The 17,970-nt window shown below is 51.7% G+C and overlaps 1 protein-coding gene across 3 annotated transcripts in view; it reads left to right on the forward strand.

The window, feature by feature from the left end:
• Positions 1-17,970, forward strand: part of STIM1 (stromal interaction molecule 1) — a 136,377-nt gene that overhangs the window by 105,132 nt on the left and 13,275 nt on the right. For 2 of the 3 annotated variants that reach the window (XM_006259534.4, XM_014609425.3), the window contains exons 6-10: positions 2,421-2,598; positions 8,530-8,707; positions 13,018-13,185; positions 14,494-14,594; positions 15,226-15,461. In XM_006259534.4, coding sequence (XP_006259596.2) covers positions 2,421-2,598; positions 8,530-8,707; positions 13,018-13,185; positions 14,494-14,594; positions 15,226-15,461 — 861 coding nt within the window. Of the gene's footprint in view, positions 1-2,420; positions 2,599-8,529; positions 8,708-13,017; positions 13,186-14,493; positions 14,595-15,225; positions 15,462-16,380; positions 16,462-17,970 lie in introns of all 3 variants that reach the window. The other variant, XM_014609380.3, reaches the window with a different exon arrangement.

A 17,970-nucleotide genomic window follows, 5' to 3' on the forward strand; every position in this document is an offset into this window, starting at 1 on the left:
CACTACTGCCAGGATTTTCTTTTTTGTCCCAAATATGCATCAAATAAGTGAATGACTAAAACCCCCAAATTCTTGGTTGTCCTTAGCTCTGCCAACCCCAGATACTTTTCCCATGATATCTTTAGCTTTTCTTAGAAAATGGTATAACTTAGAAGTTAGGAGCTCCAGGAAATTGCTGTTTAGTTTCCTTTTTTGTGTTTGTTGCATGTTGCTTTTTTTTAAAAGTAGGATTCCTGCCTTCAGTTTGCTGTTGAACCAGGACGGGTTGTAACCAAACTTGTCGTTTTGCTGGATTGGGGAGTGGTTGGTTTTGGCCACATCTTTGCAAAGAACTCCCAGGTGTAAGTCACGTTTGTCTGTCTTTATTTTTTTTCCATGGTCAGGTTTTGCATATGGTTTTTCTCAGTTCGAGGAAATTAATCTTTTAGAAACACCAAGTGTTTATATATACTGTTGGCTCAGACCATCCTTTATTTGCCTATATGAAAAGTCATCACCCACGGTCATTAGTTTCTAAGCAACTATCAGCTTTCTGTGTAGTGATTAATTGACCTTTATTCATCATGATCGGTCCAGAATAGGATTGGCTTGTCTTGGGTGTGGTCCCTTTGGGTTGGATAATTTTCCTTCTCTAATTTTTAGGGGGTTTGGCGTCGTTAGCTACTAATGGGTGCGTGGGACTTGTACATGTTTATGGCCTTTGAGAAACTGTATACGTCTCTTAAAGTCAGGGCCGCCACAACAGAAGAAAATGTCTTCTCTGTATTAGACAAGCTTTTGGGGACAGGATGGATTACTACTTCGGTTGCGTTCAGTGGTCTTTGACACCTCTCCCCCTCCACTTTGTTAGTACGTTTGTCCATAGTCATTCAAGATCCTGCAGTTCTGAATTATCCATAAATCTACAACAGGGAGTGCTGGTGTTAGTACAGATGACTCCTCTCTTCTTTTATCCACGTCTTCTTTCCTAACCAAGCTTTTAAGAAGAGATTTGTAACCTTCTGCTCGTACAACTCGGCCGACCGTGACCACTGAACGTAGCTCGTTGCTGTTTTGAGGAGACGGGGGCATGGTCCTCCTGCCTTTTCTTGGCTTCGTTCGAGGTATCTTATAGCCCAGGGACACAAAGGGAACAGTGCCTGCATCTCTCAAATGAGGGACTTCTGCTGCTCCCCTGCACTGTTTGGGGCACTAGAGTCCTTGCTTGGTCTCTTGCAGAAGTCCTGGTCCCAGGCTCTTTGGTTTGTTTTGCGGCTAGAAAACCCTCAGTGCCCTTATAGTAGGATTTGACTGCACATCCCTCATACGCACAGTAACAGAGCCAACAGAGGGGAAAGGAGAGTCTTGTTCAGGTAGCCCTGATCCCCGGTTCCCCTGTGATGTGATGTCTGACTCGTGCTACTCGGTCATCCAGACAGCAAAACTGGATCAGTATGGACAGGACTGATCTGTTGTTGTGGTAAGGAAAGAAAAGCAATGGTTATCAGCAGCGAACTTCCCCAAATCTTTCCCTTTCCTTTCGGATGTCTCGGTACAGATTGCTCTGAAGTTCCAAAAAGTAGTGAACGCACGGGCACAACAGGAAGCTGAAATAATGCTGGGTGGTCGCCTCACCCCATTTGATCAAAGTCTAAAATCCCTGTCTCTGGAAACCCTCACCAGAATCTCTCTAGGATCTTTTTAAAATGTGTATGAAAGCAGCCCCTGACCCTGTGTGTGGTTGGATGCTGCACTGTGCTGATGATCTGTGCTCACTTAGCAAAGGTTGAAGCTGTGAGATCCAGCTAAGACCTGGTGAATCAGTGTCCGATCTAATGAAGACCTCTTTATCTATCTTAAAATTGCATACAGCTCCTTGTCACTATAGTATCTGAGTGCTTTGAGCGTTTCAAGGCAGAAACCGGATTTTCTAAAACCCTGCGGAAGTTTGTTTCATATCCAGATCTTAGCAGAAAATATTTTCTCCCCGCCTTTCTCATGATTTATAATCTGTTTTTCCTCAGAGGAGAACAGCTGTTTTGTTGACTTTTGCATATGGATATGTATGTAGAGTCTTTCATGTTGCTGGGTTATCCTCCATTAAATTAAAGAGTTTTGCATCCTGCCATCATCATGATCACTGGACATGTAGTCAGAGAGACTGGTGGGATTTCACCTTCATATCTGGCATTGCTTTGGACTCCTCTGTTTAGGGTAGGTAGCAGTTGTCTGCTAGTTTCAAGAGGCTCATACGTGTGGACTGATCTCAGTCCTCCCTGATTTCCAAGTTTCTAGAGCCATGGTTCTTTCTTACGCTGTTTTTAATTACCTCTCCCTTCTCCCGTTGTGCAAAGAAACGATTGAAAAGAAGATCTCCATCTTTCCCTCTTGGAATTAAACAATATCCTGTTACTTTTTTTTTTCTCTCCCCTCTCCACCAGTAACTCGTCATAACCACCTAAAGGATTTCTTGCTGGTGATTTCCATCGTCATTGGAGTGGGTGGATGCTGGTTTGCCTTCATCCAGAATCGCTACTCAAAGGAGCACATGAAGAAGATGATGAAAGACCTAGAGGGACTTCAGAGCGCAGAGCAAAGTCTCCATGACCTGCAAGAGAGGTGAGTCTTCCCTGTCCGCTCAGCCACCAACTGTGGGTCTCCTCTGGAAGGTCGGGTTTGTAGCCATATTTCCTCAACAAAGCGTGCGCGCACTCTCCAGCTCTTGTGCTTCACATATATCACTTGATCCCTGCTGGATATCAGCCAGGGCCTTCTTGGGTCACCGTGATAAACTTGCTAGCCAGTCCAGGTGGCTGGCATGCTTGCATAGTCGCTGAGTGAGCCTAGTCACCACGTTCATCAGTTCAGCTCTGGGTTTATCCCAGCTTTCCCAGCCCCTGCAGGAAGTGCGCTAGTCACTTATACGTGGGCTGTGCCAAATGGGCTGCTGGAAGGCTGGAACCAGCCTCATTCCCATTATGGAGTCACATGAAGGCACTCTGCTGAACTGGAAACACTGGGCGCAAGTGTCTGATGTATTATAACAGAGTGGAGTTACGCTTATGGGTAGCTAAGCCTGAATGATGATGCCTCTCTCACCTTATCTTCCACTAATCGTGTTGAGGTCTGTGTTGCTTTCTAAACTCCTGCTGCAGTGTAATTTCCCACGCATCTCCAAGAATTTAATTTTGGGGACGTTTCAGTTGGCTTACCATGCCTTTCAGCTTTTTAATTGTAAAAAGCCTGTTTCTCTTCCCAAGCCCTCTGGTTACTCCCAGACTTAATTTATGTAGGTTGGTTGGTTAGTTGCTCCCCCAAAAAGCTTCAGGGTGTCTAACAATAAAAAATAAGTTCTAAAAATATTTTAAATTGGAGCTTTGGTGATTTGGGAATTAAAACAACAGCTAGCACTCCAGATCATAGCCAGAATGATGGAGGGCTCCCTGTTGCAGGTGATACCGGTTTATCACCTCTGCGCTTGAGCAGCTCCGTTGTTAAGTGGGAATTTTGCTGCTGTTGCACCACGTTTTCCTGTGCTTCAACAGTGAAGGTGCTGATCAGCTCCGGCTTCCCTCTGTCAGCACAAAGGAGAGAAAGCAGGTTCGTCTCTTTTTGCTTTAAAATGACTGAATAGCTCTGCTCCTGCAAAAAGGAAGAGGCTTGGAAAAGAATAAAACGTAATCGGGCTCTGTTGGAAGGACGGACTCGGATTGTATCATAGCTCTCTTGGCTGGTGGGAGGAAGTGCATCAATCTGGTAGAAATGAGATTTGGACATCTCTCTTCCTCAGTAGCTACCCCTTCCCTGACAGCACAACGATAACCGGATCCCAGATCGGGTTTCCTGGGAAGAGTTAAAAATATGAAGCCCTCCCAGTGCTGGACCGTTGAACAGGAATAGTTGAACTCGGTCTCTCGTTCATCGCAGAAATGTTTCATTTGTTCTTTTTGGCAAAATGCAAAGGCGTTGATTCCAGTGGTGTTACGTGAGAAAAGCTTGCCAGATCGGGGTCTGTATGGGCACAGCTTTTTTGGGGGAGGAAGGTCATCCAGAGTGTTACCAGTGACAATCTCCTCATTTACTTTTTGACACGGCGTTTTGTCCTTTCCTTAAAGAGTCTTGCAGGCTGCAGTTTTCATCGTTTTCACTTGTATCTGGAATATGATTTCCAAAGCTAAAGAGCCAATCCAGCTGCCACAGAAGCAGATGGCTACATTCCCAACCACTTCATTGTGGGCAGAGTCAGGCCCCCGTTGCCTGCACTAGCTGCTGAGGAGTGGGGTAGAGAGGTGCCGGCACTTGTCCCAGCATCTCAGGAATGTAAACCTGCAGCAAAGATTTTTGCAAACCACTTCAGCCCTTAGAAAGAGTGCCATAAACACGTTTAGTCCTGGACCCTGCTCTCTTGCCTATCTTCTCATGACAGGCGTCCAAGAATAACCCTGTTCATGGTGTCGTGTTGAGAGCCTTCTCTTGTCAAGCAGTTTTTTAGTACAGTGATCTCACTGGGAAGGAAAGAGCTGACAGGGTATTGGGATGATGGTGCCAAACTCTTCACGTTCCCTTATGGGTGATGCAGACATAAAGCTTTGTTCCTGAAACAGAGATAGGAAAAACTACGTTTCCTGTGCATCTGAAAGGCCGCCAGTTCAGCTCAGCAAAACACCTCTCAAAAGTCCTGTATAACTTTACCACCGCTAGGTTGGCGATTTCCCAACAGAAAGAGATTTCTCTGCAGCCAGAAGGCAATGGGGATTCCTGTGTAAAAGCTTGGCTGCCTACTGAAACAGTCGCTCGAGGGCAGGGGTGCCGGAGATGCAGCTGGCTTGCGGAGCTGCCATCTGGCCTGCGGTGCTGCTTGCATCTTGGACCGGACCCGCACACTGCATGCCCTGGACCGATGTTTGCAGTCGATCTGGAGCGCGTGCTGTATGTGGCATCCCAGGCCACGTGCTAGATCTGGCGCGTGGAGCTGGTCTGCGGACCCGATCTGGTCCCATGCCACTTATCAAGGTTCAGTGAGGGTGACAGCCCTGCTCTAGAAAATCCCTCTGAATCCAGAACTTGAGGGCACTGATGACTTGCCAGGCAGCATTCAGAAGTAAGCCATCCTGTAAGATGAAGATCATCCCATTCACGCCGTCTCTGAGGTGGCCTTGGGATCTGTCCCTGCGAACAGGATGATGTAAATTAGCAATGTGCCTGGGCCCGCTCGCTTCTGTTACCTGAAGCCAGGCAGGAAGAAACTGGAAGTCATACGTGCGAGGCATAGCTAAGATCTTGAGAGAGCTGCCGGTGACATGTCTGCAACGCTTGGGCAGGAAGGACTGTGTGGTGGGGAAGCACATGAAGGCACAGCTCCTGGGACTGAACTGTATGAGCCAGGAGCTGAACCTAGGAGTTGGCAGACGAAGGTTCAGCTCCTGGCTGGGCCAAAGTCTTGCGTGTATTGTTTTTGGCACGTCACGTTCCCACAGAGTAGATCCAGTTTCCAAAGGGGTTAATGCTTTCTCTCACCGGCTGGTGGGAGCAGCCCCCCCATGTCTCCCCTCCAGAGCATGGCTGACTCGTGTTCTCCATGTGCCTGTTTTCATGTTTAAGACTCCTTCCTCATTCCACACTTACGCAATTTAAAACCCTGTAAAGGCCTTTAAAACCACGCAAGCAAGCAAGCCAAGCTCTGTTCTCCTGTAGGGCCTTTGAAGGGAGATCCTTTCACAGGGACTGTTTCCAGTCAGTTGTCCATCCCCCTTAACAGGGGCAAAAAAAGGGGAACATGTTTACTTACAAAGGCGCACATCGCAGTGCAGCCTCCTACCAGTGCACATGAAGGTACCTTTGCAGATAGTGGGCTTGGGTTCCCTGCACTTGTGCTAAGACAGATCCAGAGTAACTTTGCTGAACTCGGTGGAAACACCCTGGAGTGAAACGGCATTGAATTAGCTGATGCTGATTGAGAATATGTGGGGGAGTTTGTTTGCACCCCCATAGACATCAGAGGCAATGATGCTTGTGTTTTAAAGACCCAGGAGTAATGAAAGGGTGGGGTGGGGGAGAAGCTGTAGGACTCCTGGCTCAGAGAGACATTAAGGCTTGATCCCTGATCTCCTGGTTCAGAGAGATCCTAAGGCTTGCCCCCCCACCCGCTTTCCCCAGTGACACGAGCACTTCAAGCGGGGCGTTGGGATGCACATACGGTATTGATAACCCAGCACAGAAGACATGGAGTGATGAGCCCCGGAGGGCAGAGAGCGTGGGTTTGTCTCCACACTTGGAATGTCTCGGCAGGATCCTTTCCTAATTAGGAATGAAAACATTTCTGCGTCTCGGCAGAACTGTAAATTGCAAATTGACTCTTGTCCAGCCGCGCAGCCGCAAAAGGGCTGAAGACAGTCCGGCCCATCCAGATCCATTTGGCAGGGCCATGGCTGAACCCTCGGGGACCCGCCTTGTCGTAGTGGCGTCTCTTGATTGCACTGCCGCTCTCCGACACCTGTCTCTGAAGGATGGGTTGGTTCGTTCATAGTAATATTTCAGAATGATTTTAATAGTTTCTAGGCCCAGTTCCTCACGTGGGCTTTTTGTGAGATCTCCTCTCTGGAGCAGGCACAAGGCAAACAATGCTTTACCCTTGGGCAGAGCTGTGGAGATGGATATTTAGGTGCGTGTGCTGAATACTGTGATAAGCATCTGCTTTGCTTCCTCCAACCCTTGGAAGTCCATTACTTACTGGAACCCCCTTCCAGCCAAGGTGGCTAGGAGCTGGGCACATATCCTTGCTTCTGATTTCAGTTTAGTCCAGGCCATCTCAAAGATGTGATGCTGCACATACCTCCCCATCACTTGTCTCCCCTTGGAATCGCTGTTAAATAGCCATGAGCCAGGACCTGGGTTCTGGCCTTGGCTCCCCTGAATGAGCAGAGACAGTTCCTGGAAATGTTTCTGTTTCCTTTTGGGGTGATTGATTGGGGTTGGATTTTTTAATAATTCTGCTGCGGTCCATTTCTGTGGCATTTTCCCACCCAGCTCCTGCCAAAAATGTGTCCCCAACATGTCCAGAGGTGGTCACCCCACAGCACGCCTCTCCCGTCAATGCCTGCACCCACGTGCCAGACTTGGAAACGGAGTGGTGAAGCCACATATAGGGGTGTCCCTTGTAGTCACTCTGTCACACCAGAGACGGGTCTCGAGACCAACACCCCCAAAGAGGCTTCACCGCAGTATTGGCAGGTGGATGGGGTGTGTCGAGAGCACCCCTCCCTTGACGCACTGGGGGTGCAGGGTGGCTTACCCTGAATCTCTGTGCTTCAGCCCAGTAAGGATTTGAACAGCTGAGCTTAGCACACCTGACCTTGCAAAGCTGTTAATGTAATGCCTGGAGTTATCGTAACGCTCCTGCCAAATCGAACGAGGAAACTACCTGGCCAGAATACAGCAGATGAATAGAAAGGGTTGATCTGTTTAAGCTGGGAGCAGAACCTGCCCTACACCATCAAGGCACAGGACTGCCCAGAGGTGCCTCACTTAGCTGTTTAAACACTGCTCTTGGGGCCAGCAGCTCTTGATCCTCCAGCTTTGGAAAGGAACTCGTAGATTTAGGGTCCAGAAGGACCACTGGGTCATTTAGTCCATTTCTGGCAGGACCCAGGCCTGAGAGCTGCCCCTTTTGCTAAAGCCTGGCTTCTAGGAAAGCATTTCATCTGGAGCTCAAGGCCTCCTGAGACAGAGTCCACCATTGCCCTTGTAACAGCGCCAGCGGTAAATCCTGTTGCTGCAGAGGCAAGAAACATTTCTAATAGTCTCATTTCAGTGTGCAGCCTTTCGTTCTTTTTCTGCTCATCTCTGCTTGATTCGAGAGGCCTTTTCCATGTGGTATGGTCTCCTCCTGGCAGTATTTTGGCTCTGTGATTTTTCACAGTCTTCACGATGACATGTACCCCTGGGACAGAGGCTACAACTGAACGTGTTTTCCAAAATCACGGCTTTCCTAACAGCGAGTCGGTTGTTAGAAAGTGAGAAATGGAGTAAGAAGGCATGTCTTGCTTGCATATACACACGTGCATATTCCAAGGCTGGTTAAGCCAAAGGTGTTATCTCCTTGAAGGGGATTAGCACTGATTAATGACAGGCTGTTCTAGATTTCTGTGAATCAGTAGAAGAATGAAAGACATTTGCATCTTATTTAATGAGCCCGTGGCTTTCGCCCTTCTAGGATGTCAGGAAGTAAACATGGCCAAGAAACAGAAGTGGATTATTTAGTTTCTTCCCATGCACAGTGAAACTTCCCCAGAGTTTTTCCTAATGAGGGAGTTTCAGCGCCACGGTCTGTAGTTGGATTTTCTCTCCCTCTGAATTTATGGCAGCGTAACTCCTTTGCTTTCAGCGTAAACAGAAGCAGAGCTGGCTTTGACCGCGCATTGTACGTGCTCGCGCATGTACCTAGGCATGCTGGAATGCAGCGATTTTGCTCTGGACGGGACATCTCCTTCAGCCAAGCACGCGCCAGCTCTGTCAGCCCTCCTCACTCCCTGTGTCTCTTCCTTGCCCTAGGCTGCACAAGGCTCAGGAGGAACACCGCACGGTGGAGGTGGAGAAAGTGACTCTGGAGCAGAAACTGCAAGACGAGATCAGCATCGCCAAGCAGGAGGCCCACCGGCTCCGGGAGCTGCGCGAGGGCACCGAGAATGAGCTGAGCAGACAGAAGTACGCGGAGCAGGAGCTGGAGCAGGTAGGGGCCTTGGCCAGGCATGCCACTTCTTCATGCTGCGGCTTCATCCTACCCCGCAGATCCAGCGTTATCCTGCTCGAGCCCCTGGCAAGCCATTAATGTACCTACTCTTGCAGTGAACCTTCTGCTGGCCTTAAGACAGAGTTGCACAAAGGGGCCTTTGTGCCTTATGCCTTTGGAGGTAACTGGCTTTCAAGGACTCGAGGAGGGTGGATAGGATCACGCTCAGGCGCCCAAGTAGCATCTGGCCCCATATATAAAAGCAGAAGGGGCTGAGGTGGGGTTTGGATGGCCTTATGCTGTGTGGTCACTGCTTTCCTCTCCTGGCAAAGCCCGGCTACACTTCTACACCTTTCCTTTCCCAGTCTGCCTTGGAGACGGAGCAGATCCAGTGTCTCCCTATCCTCTGGGTTATGCTTTTTCATATCGGTTCCCTTTCCCGGGGTCCCTCCATGCTGCTCTGTATGGTGGTCAGAAGGGCTGGATGTGCTTCCCTCACGATTCTGCCAGCCCCTGCTGTCCCGACAGGGCAGACGCTAAACTAGATCCACGACTCTGATGCTCTCTGTGAAAGCATTTTGCACTGGGACTGCGCTGCAGGGCTTGCCCCTTTCTTCTCATGTGCACTGCATTTTATGTACCCACGTTTCAGGAAAGATGCAGTGATCTTCTCCTGCATTATGGGTCATTTGGTGCCACCCAGCCACTGTCCATCTCCAGTCCCTCAGCCCGAGTCTGGCTCTCGCACAGCATTTCCAAAATGCTAGTTTTTCATTTAGGCCAACGTGAAAATATACCTCCAGGCAGCATAAACAGTCGCACAGACATTTCTGGGCGTATGAGTGCCAGCTGCCTTACCGGCCTTATGGCTGGTCTCGGAAGTATATGCAACCTTTCTCTCCTCCTCTTGTGCCCCTTGACCTAATCCTACAGCTGACTTCCAGGGAAAGGTGGAGTTGCTCCTATTTTCCCCCTTTCCCCTCTCCTTTGCATTGTCACTGGAATCCAAGAAGCTGGTGATGACTTACCCACTCTGTTATAGGGGCCTCCGTGGGGGATTCATTGAAAGCGTGAGTAATGGTTTTATCCACTAGCCTCACTGTGTGCTGTAACACAACCACCGTCCGATGAGCTAGAGACCACCGGTATGATTAACCAGCCACTCCCACTAAGTGCGCAACCCAGATTCCTGAGATGCATTTGTGTCTCGGCACATCCTGAAATGGGAGCTCCCTTTTGCACCAGTTCTTGCTTGCTGGTTTGCATAGGTGGGGTTTAAACGCGTACTGAAGTGCTAGGCATCAGAGGCAGCCCTGCCTTGGTGAGATGGGGCTTTTGTCCCCGCATTCTCCCGCTGACCCACTCGTCTGAGAAATCCCACCCAGCACACACTTCGGTCTTCCCAGAGCACACTTCTCCTGTGTGTCCCAGTCCCCTGGCTGTTGTTTTACACTTCAGCCCTCCCCTTGCATTTCCCAGATAAGCTAGTTCTGATTTCATGAGCGCTCGGAGAACACCTCGACCCTTTTCCAGCCGCGCAGCTCCACAGCATGGACACCACCATGGTGGGTGTGATAGGAGAGCCCAGAGGGATGAGAGGAGACAGCGCCCAGTGCATCACAAGAGATCAGTTCAATAGAGCTGAAGTCTCTGAGGAGCATTTAGTCCCTCACAAGAATTATAGTTCTGGTCTTGTTTTACGAGAACAGTTTAGACCAATTATGACACATAATATGATTCAAGGTGCAGATAGTCCCAGCATGGTGGGAAGGTGCAACCAGCACATGGCTGGTGACGGCTCCCTGGATAGGTTAGGCAAATGAGCTCGGGGGTGGAATAGTGAAGTTTCCAGGGCCTGAGAGTGTAACTTGATGATGACTTGAAGGAGAAATAAAGCCCAAGCCAAAAGCAATTAAAATGCGATGGAGTGATTTCACACGGAAAAGGAAAAGGATCTGGGCGTGTGGAGAGATCCTTTAAACATTTACATTCTTGGGCCTGTGTGCAGCTGTCTATCCTGGACAAAGGCTTCTTTCTTATTAGCGCTGGGCTGGCAGGAAGCAGGTATACACCTTGTTAGCATGGGCTTATTCAAAACCTAGGCAAGTCACTGGAAGGATTCCCATTGACCTCTTGCAGCTTTGCATCAAGGTCACAGTGACCCGAAAAAAACAGAAGGCCTCGTGTGCGCTAACATTGGAGGTGTCATCCCAACTGCAGGTTCTGCTCATACTGCGAACTTGAGTGGTTATAGTGCAAATGGGGCAGCATGCGGGAATGGGATCCTCTCTCTCGCTGACATTCATAGCATAGCTGGAGCACAGGTGAGGCTGGGGGTTGAGGTCTAAGGAGCCCGGGCTTGGCTGGTTGCCCCTTTCTCTGGCTCGTATCAGGGTGGTTGTAAGCCTCCCTCGGAGGTGCTGACTGCAGCTCAGGGTGGGGATGGGGACTGGGCTGTGCCAGTGCTTCTGCCGGGTCCTGGCTAGAGGGTCCTGCCCCTCCGCTCAGGGTGAGCCTGGCATTTGAGGTCAGAAAGAAATTTTCCCCCTGATAAGTTTGGTACGCCCTGGGGGGTTTGTCTTCCTCTGTAGCGGGGGCACAGCCTGTACCTGAAGTCTCTCCAGTGTATATTAACAATCTTTTACAGAAGCGGGACATTGGCCACTGCGGCCCCCCAGCTTTCCCCGTGGCAGGGTGGGGTGTGATGTCTCATGCTGTATTGGGGTGCCTGTCATTTTGCTAAGAGGTCGGACAGTGGATGTCTGGGCTGGTTTGGACAGGGCTGATCCTGCCTCGGGCAGGGGGGTTGAACTAGATGTGACCTCTGGAGGTCCCTTGCAGCCGGACTTCTCAATGGTTTCTGTGTCTGAGGCTGATGTTTAAAAAGAAGCATACCTTTTAGACCTCAAACTGGTTCTTACACAGGGTAAAACCACGCGCGTTTCCCATGTGATGTGCAGGGCCATCACTGGGGGACAGAGCCGTGCTGGGGTGAGGTCTCCGGTGTCATGTTCCTGAGGCGCTGCTGTTTTGAATCGGTTGCTTCACGCTCGGCCTCAGGTTCGCTGTTTGTAAAGCAAGGCTAATGCCTTGGAGCGATCGTAACATTTGTTAAAGCACTGAGAAAAGTCTCTGAATGTGAGTGCAAGTCCTCAGTCACTTCTTGCAAATCATGAAGGTTTGATGCCCTCAGCGGGTTCAACCTCCCCTCCTTTTTCATTCCAAAATGACCTGCCAGGATCCTCACAAGATGAGGCTGTGGGCTGGGCTGGAGACAGTGTCCCTGAGATGTCTGCTGTGATGCTACGGATGCTTAAATGCTGGAGGCTGCAAGTGAGAGGGGAACAAGGAGGGGGGAGAAACCCTGGTCAGACCCAGTCCACTCCCTTCCAGCATCTGCTCTCTGAGGCTTTGTCACACGGTAGACCGGGCAAGGTGGACCTATGGTCTGACCGAGTCAATGGCAAGTCTTGTGTTCTTAGCAAAACTGGGCGAGATGGCCCAGATCTGCTCTGTTTAAACACTCTGCTTGATTGGGTGGCAGCTGAAGCAATAAGGGGCAAAAGCCGCCCGATTTCTGATGGGGAAAGGAAACCAAAAGGGCCACAGCCTCTGGAAGGAGGGGGAGGTCCGTCTGGCCGCTCTCACTGCTTGCGCAGCAGCTCTTCCTAGGCAGGATCATCTAGCAAGAAAAAGAAAATGGTGCTGCCCTGCTCCCCTGGCTAGCCCTGTTGTTCCCCTTGGCTCCGGGTATCAGGGGGCTGCCTCCCAGACTGCCCACAAGACATTGTCAGGGAGAAGGCTGAGTGGGGATTGAATTGCAGCCTGTAACTCCCTGCAGGGCGGCTGCAAAGAGGATGGAGCTGGACTGTTCTTAGTGCGGGCAGATGACAGGACAAGGAGCTATGGGCTCAAGCTGCAGCAAGGGAAGTTGAGGTTGGATATTAGGAAAAACTTTCTCATGAGGAGGGTGGTGAAGCACTGGAACAGGTTACCCAGAGAGGTGGTGGAGTCTCCATCCTTGGAGGTGTTTAAGCCCTGGGTAGACAAAGCCTTGGCTGGGATGATGCAGTTGGGGCTGGTCCTGCTTGGGGTAGGGGGTTGGACTAGATGTGACCTCCTGAGCTCCCTTCCACCCTCATTTTCTGTGACACTAAGGCTAGGTTTGCTGGACACGTAGGGTTCCCTTTCTGGTGCCTTACCCATGCTGGGGCCGTAATCGGCTGGCCCCTGAAAGAGCCATTGTGGGAATGAGAGGTCCCTTCCTGCTGCCTCCTGTAATGCTGCCGCTGTGACTGCTCCCCTCCCAGGTTCGGATGGCGCTGAGGAACGCGGAGAAGGAGCTCGAGTCGCACAGCAGGTGGTCCGCCCCCGACGCCTTGCAGAAGTGGTTGCAGCTGACACACGAGGTGGAGCTCCAGTACTACAACATCAAGAAGCAGAACGCAGAGAAGCAGCTGCTGGTGGCCAAGGAAGGGGTGAGCCCTGGTCTTCTTTCTGTAGAGGTGGGGAAGGAGCCAGGTGAGGACATCCGCAGGTCTTGATGGCTCCGTGGATTGGGAACCGGTCTTTCTTTGCCGTTCTCTCCTCGCCATCTCTGCAGCGTCCTCTTCCTGCTGCCTTCCACTTGGTGGGCCGTAGTGTAATGTTAGAGATGCGGAGCTGTGTTTGGGCAAGACCTCGCATCGCACCTTGATGGAAGCCTGTGACGACAGCCCTCTGTTGAAGCGCTACCCCCAGTTGAGGTTTTCAGCACTGAGGAAGAGCAGATCTGTTGTTTTTTGCTCTGTGCAAATGGGGGCAGCGAGTCACGAGGAGGTGACGGGACTTTTCCAAACCTGGGCCAGAGCTGGGATTAACACTCCAGGGTTTCTGGCTCCGAGCCCCGTGCTTGCATGACTAGGCCACATTTGCTCTGTACCGGACAGGGCCAGACGTGCTGGCACCCAGACTTGGGCTGTCACGTGCTACAGGGTGGATCTGCTGGGGATAGAAGCCCTTTCTGGTTTTGGGAGCCATTCCTGCTCCAGGTGTCACGGGCCTAAGGGGCACAGCATTTGGCAGGGGAGGGCTTGTGTCTTCCGCTGCCATGAGTCACTGCTCTGTTTCCAGCTGTTTGAAATCTCCCGAGCCAAGCGAGAGCAGGCAGCTGCAGGGAGCGAGCGCGGCGAATGTGCTTGGCTCAGAGGGTGCGGTACAGCCGCTAGATGACAGGACAAGTAGGAATTTGTCTGTCTTACCACAGCTCTTGTCAGGAGCACTTCAGCCTTCCAGCATTTTTCCCCCGTGCTGCGTCAGCTGCCGTGTTCACTGCTCTGGCTTGCATTACGGACCTCTCGGGCAAATGCACTAGACCGGGCAGATGGAAGATTTGCATGGAGAAACTAGTTTCCAATAAGGTCCCAGCCCCCTTTTCAAGGGAGAGACTAGTTTCCAGTAGGCCCCCAGCCCCCTTCTCCTCGATTAAACTCGTACCAGTAAGGCTTTATATCTGAGACGGGAGTCATTATCCCTGCTGGCACGGCTGGTGCTTTGCGCCACAGACTCTTGAACTCTGGCGACCCAATGAAGGGGCCAAGGAGGGCTGCGGGACCCAGGAGGCACTCCAGGTTCTGCTGGCTGGCACCACGGCCATAACATGCAGAAAGAAAGCGACCGTTCCAGCCCTGCGCGTGTGCCAACAGCTGCAGGGCTATTTCTGTCTTGCCCCGTCCAGAATACGGCTGCCCTGCAGGAAACACCCGGGCTGATACTTTCAACGCTCTTTTCTCTGTTCACGTTTCCAGGCTGAAAAAATCAAAAAGAAGCGGAACACTTTGTTCGGCACGTTCCACGTGGCTCACAGCTCGTCCCTCGATGACGTGGATCACAAAATCTTAACTGCGAAGTGAGTGTCTGCTGCGTCTCTTCCTGCCAGCTCCTCCTTTCCTTTCCCCCACGTGCGGGAAGGTGCAGTACATGCGTGTATCCAGCATGAGTTTCATTTTGCTCAGCTCTTGGAGGCGAGGAAGAGAGGGAGCCTAGCTGTACAGAGCCCGGACCCCAAAAGAAATCATTAGGTAGCACATGTTCCACTCTAACTGCCCTTGCTCTCTGAGTTCGTTGGCTTTTCCTGGCCTCAGTGCAATGTGTTGGTTTATTTGAGACAGTTCTGTATACTTCCCCTTTGACAGACTGGGGGGACGTGTGAAGTACAAAAGCTAGCTGGTGAGCTCTTATGTCCTCACGGTGCAGAGCTTCTGTCCCAGCCACTTGGAGCTGTTCAAGCTCTCGAGAGGCCGCTGAAGCATTCAGTGAGGCATCAGTTGTAGACGGCTGCAGCTGGTTACCATCAGCCATATCCCTGCAAGTGGTCTGAAAGCCCGGGAGAGCTCTGAAGTACAGCAGCCCAGGGAAAAGCGTGGGTCGAACCTCCTGACTCCGTTTCAGAGCCGGGGCATCCCTTGTCTCTTGTAATTCCACTGGCCCTTGTATTTTTTTTTTTTCCATTTTATCCCCTCTTTGAATCTTGCTTTCAGGCAGGCCTTGAGCGAGGTGACGGCCGCCCTGCGGGAGCGCCTGCATCGCTGGCAGCAGATCGAGGTGCTCTGCGGCTTCCAGATCGTCAGCAACCCTGGCATCCACACGCTGAGCGCAGCCCTGAACATCGACCCCAGCTGGATGAGCATGCCCCGGCCTAGCCAGGCCCACTTCATCATGACCGATGACGTGGACGATTTGGATGAAGAGATCGTCTCTCCCATGTCCATGCAGTGTATGTATGCCTCACCGGGCGATGGTCACTGGGAAACCCTTTGGTGTACTGCTGCCTTGGGCACTCTGGGATGTGGTAGGGAGACAGGCAGGGGCAGCTGGACGGGAACGGTCTAGCTCAATTGGTTGTCGAGCCAACCCAGACAGCGTTACTCATACTACAGCTAATACGTCACCGTAGGCTGAGGACCTTGTGGTCAGAAGGCAACTTGACAAAGAGCAAGAGTGAATCCAAATGAACACCCACCCCCCAAGTCAAATCAGGCTTTGATCCATGGGTGTTACAGGCCTCAGCCTGAGTTTCCAAGCATCCTGTCATTTGTGGTCCCAGCTTGAGACTCTCAGGCTGGGGCTTTTCTGGGTGCTGAGCACCTCGTGGGGAAGCTGGGGTAGGTCTGAGTAGCTCAGCTCACTTGTCCCTGGGTTGGATGGTTTACGTTGCCAAGAGAGGTACCCAGCCCCTTTGCCCAGCTAGCCCTAGCATCTGTGAACTATAAACTCCTGTTGGACTCCTCAGTCAGCATCCCTGTAGCCCAGGGGTGAGCAGAATGGCAGATCTGGTCAGCGGCTGGACTCCCATTTCCCAGCAGCCCCTGCCTGTGTCCTTGGAGATCCCGGGAGTGGGGGGGCCATGGCTATAGAGTGTGTGGGCAGTCTGGCAGTGGCAGCCAGGAGGAGCTGCCATGAAGGGGCTGCTGGGAAATGGAGTCTGCCACGAACCAGACTTTGCCCACCCCTGGCTTATCCCTACCACGGCCCCTTAGCTGGTTTCCATTGTCCGTGGCCATGATCCTGCTCCATGCACTGGCAGATCACTTCCCCTCCAGCTCGTGATGAAAATGCTGTCAGGCGCCAGTGATGATTCCCCTTGTCAATCAACCTTTTCTCTCTCCCTCTGGACCCTGATTGGCTAACCCCAGACGCAGCCTGGCTCTTGGGGCGCAGGTTCAGCGACCGCTCGTCTCTCTCCTCGGAGGACCAGTCCCTCTGGAAATACCCTGGTTTGGTTCTCTTGGTTTTCTTCCTCTCCTCGTCCCACCCTTCGAACTAAAATCACACGCCCACATTTTCCAACTTTCCAGCGCACACAACTAATTTACATGCTCCTCGCCTCTGAGTCGGCATCATCCGTACTAACCTCTGGGCAGAGTCTGCTGGGACAGAGAAGAATCACCCGTTGGCCTCGGACACCTCACGCTGAGGTTTATGCCAAGTTTTGGGAAGTGCCTTTGGTCGAGGCTAAGGTCCGAGTCCCTTGTTCCACCCAGCCGAGAGCTTCTGTGGATCCCTGTGGCAGAGATCAGGCTCTTTTGCAAAGAGAAATTCCTTCCACATTCAATTCCTAGTGCACAGGTCACCTCGCTAGCCTGTCCCCATCCTTCCCACCATCCCCTGGCTCCTGTGGACCTCTACCTCTGAAATAATCCTCCCCGTCTCCTTGACTGTGGAGGAAAACTGAGGACGGGTATCAGCAGCAGCAGTACCCCCTCTTTCAGGGCAGTTCCTCCCAGGGGCCAGGCCAGCAGTGGTCGGCATGGATTGATCTCCTGTATGGCTTTGCTGCCTCTGGTCTCACTGACTACTGCATTTCTCTGCCCGTTACAGCAAGTGGTCACCCCTGTGGCTTCAGTGCTGGACTACGGGGGTGAAAAGGGGTTAATGCAGCAGTCAGGGGGATTCATGCAGCAGGAGTTGGTGCTTCACATCAAGGCCTGCGGCAGGGATGTTCAGCTGGGATTTACAAAAACGCTTTTGCCAAGGCAGTGAGGTCGCACCAGAGCTACAAGTCCTCCAAGGCCACGTAGCAACAAGACAGGGAGGCTTGACTTCTGGGGTGTTAACAATAAGAGACTGGTAAACAGTCCCTGGGGCATTGCATTGCACGGGTACTGAGCTGGTGTATGAAGGGGGTGGTCGCCCCATGGAGGCTGGGAAGTGCCTCCGCGGAGAAAGGTCCATAGTCCCCCCCAGGTCCTTTGGAGATCTCTGGCATCCCTCTTGCCCCACAAACGCAGCCCTCTGCTCCCACTGCCCCTTGGGTTGTGGGCAGAGCACCTTTGGGGCCATTGCTGAATGTCAGCACAGCCCCCTTGGAGAAGCTTGGGGCCGATGGCTTGAATGGCCCCTTGTTGTGGCATTCAGACTCCCTTCTCCAGCCCCTGTCCAGGAGAGCTTTTGGCAGCCTCGCTGGCCTGCCGAGAGTTGCAGATTTATCTGCACGTCAGCTCCACACAACTTCATCGCGTTGCTTTTCTTTCCACTCAGGGTTCAGCGGGCAAGAACTTCTTTATGCTATAAAGCGGTCCCGTAGAAGGGCTGCTGCTGACAGAGATCAGCGGGAGAGGAGCAAGGGGAAGCCCCTGGAGGATGCTGCATAGTTGACCCTGGCACTGCGAAGGCAGCAGCTTGCTTGTTTTATTCCTGCCCTGCGTTTTCCCTGGCGTGTGATGCATCCCTTAGCTGTGTGAGGCCCTGTCCCCCAGGCAGGGGTTTTTCACAGCAATACTGCT

This window comes from Alligator mississippiensis, chromosome 1 (assembly GCF_030867095.1).
Source record: "Alligator mississippiensis isolate rAllMis1 chromosome 1, rAllMis1, whole genome shotgun sequence".
Lineage (NCBI taxonomy): Eukaryota > Metazoa > Chordata > Crocodylia > Alligatoridae > Alligator > Alligator mississippiensis.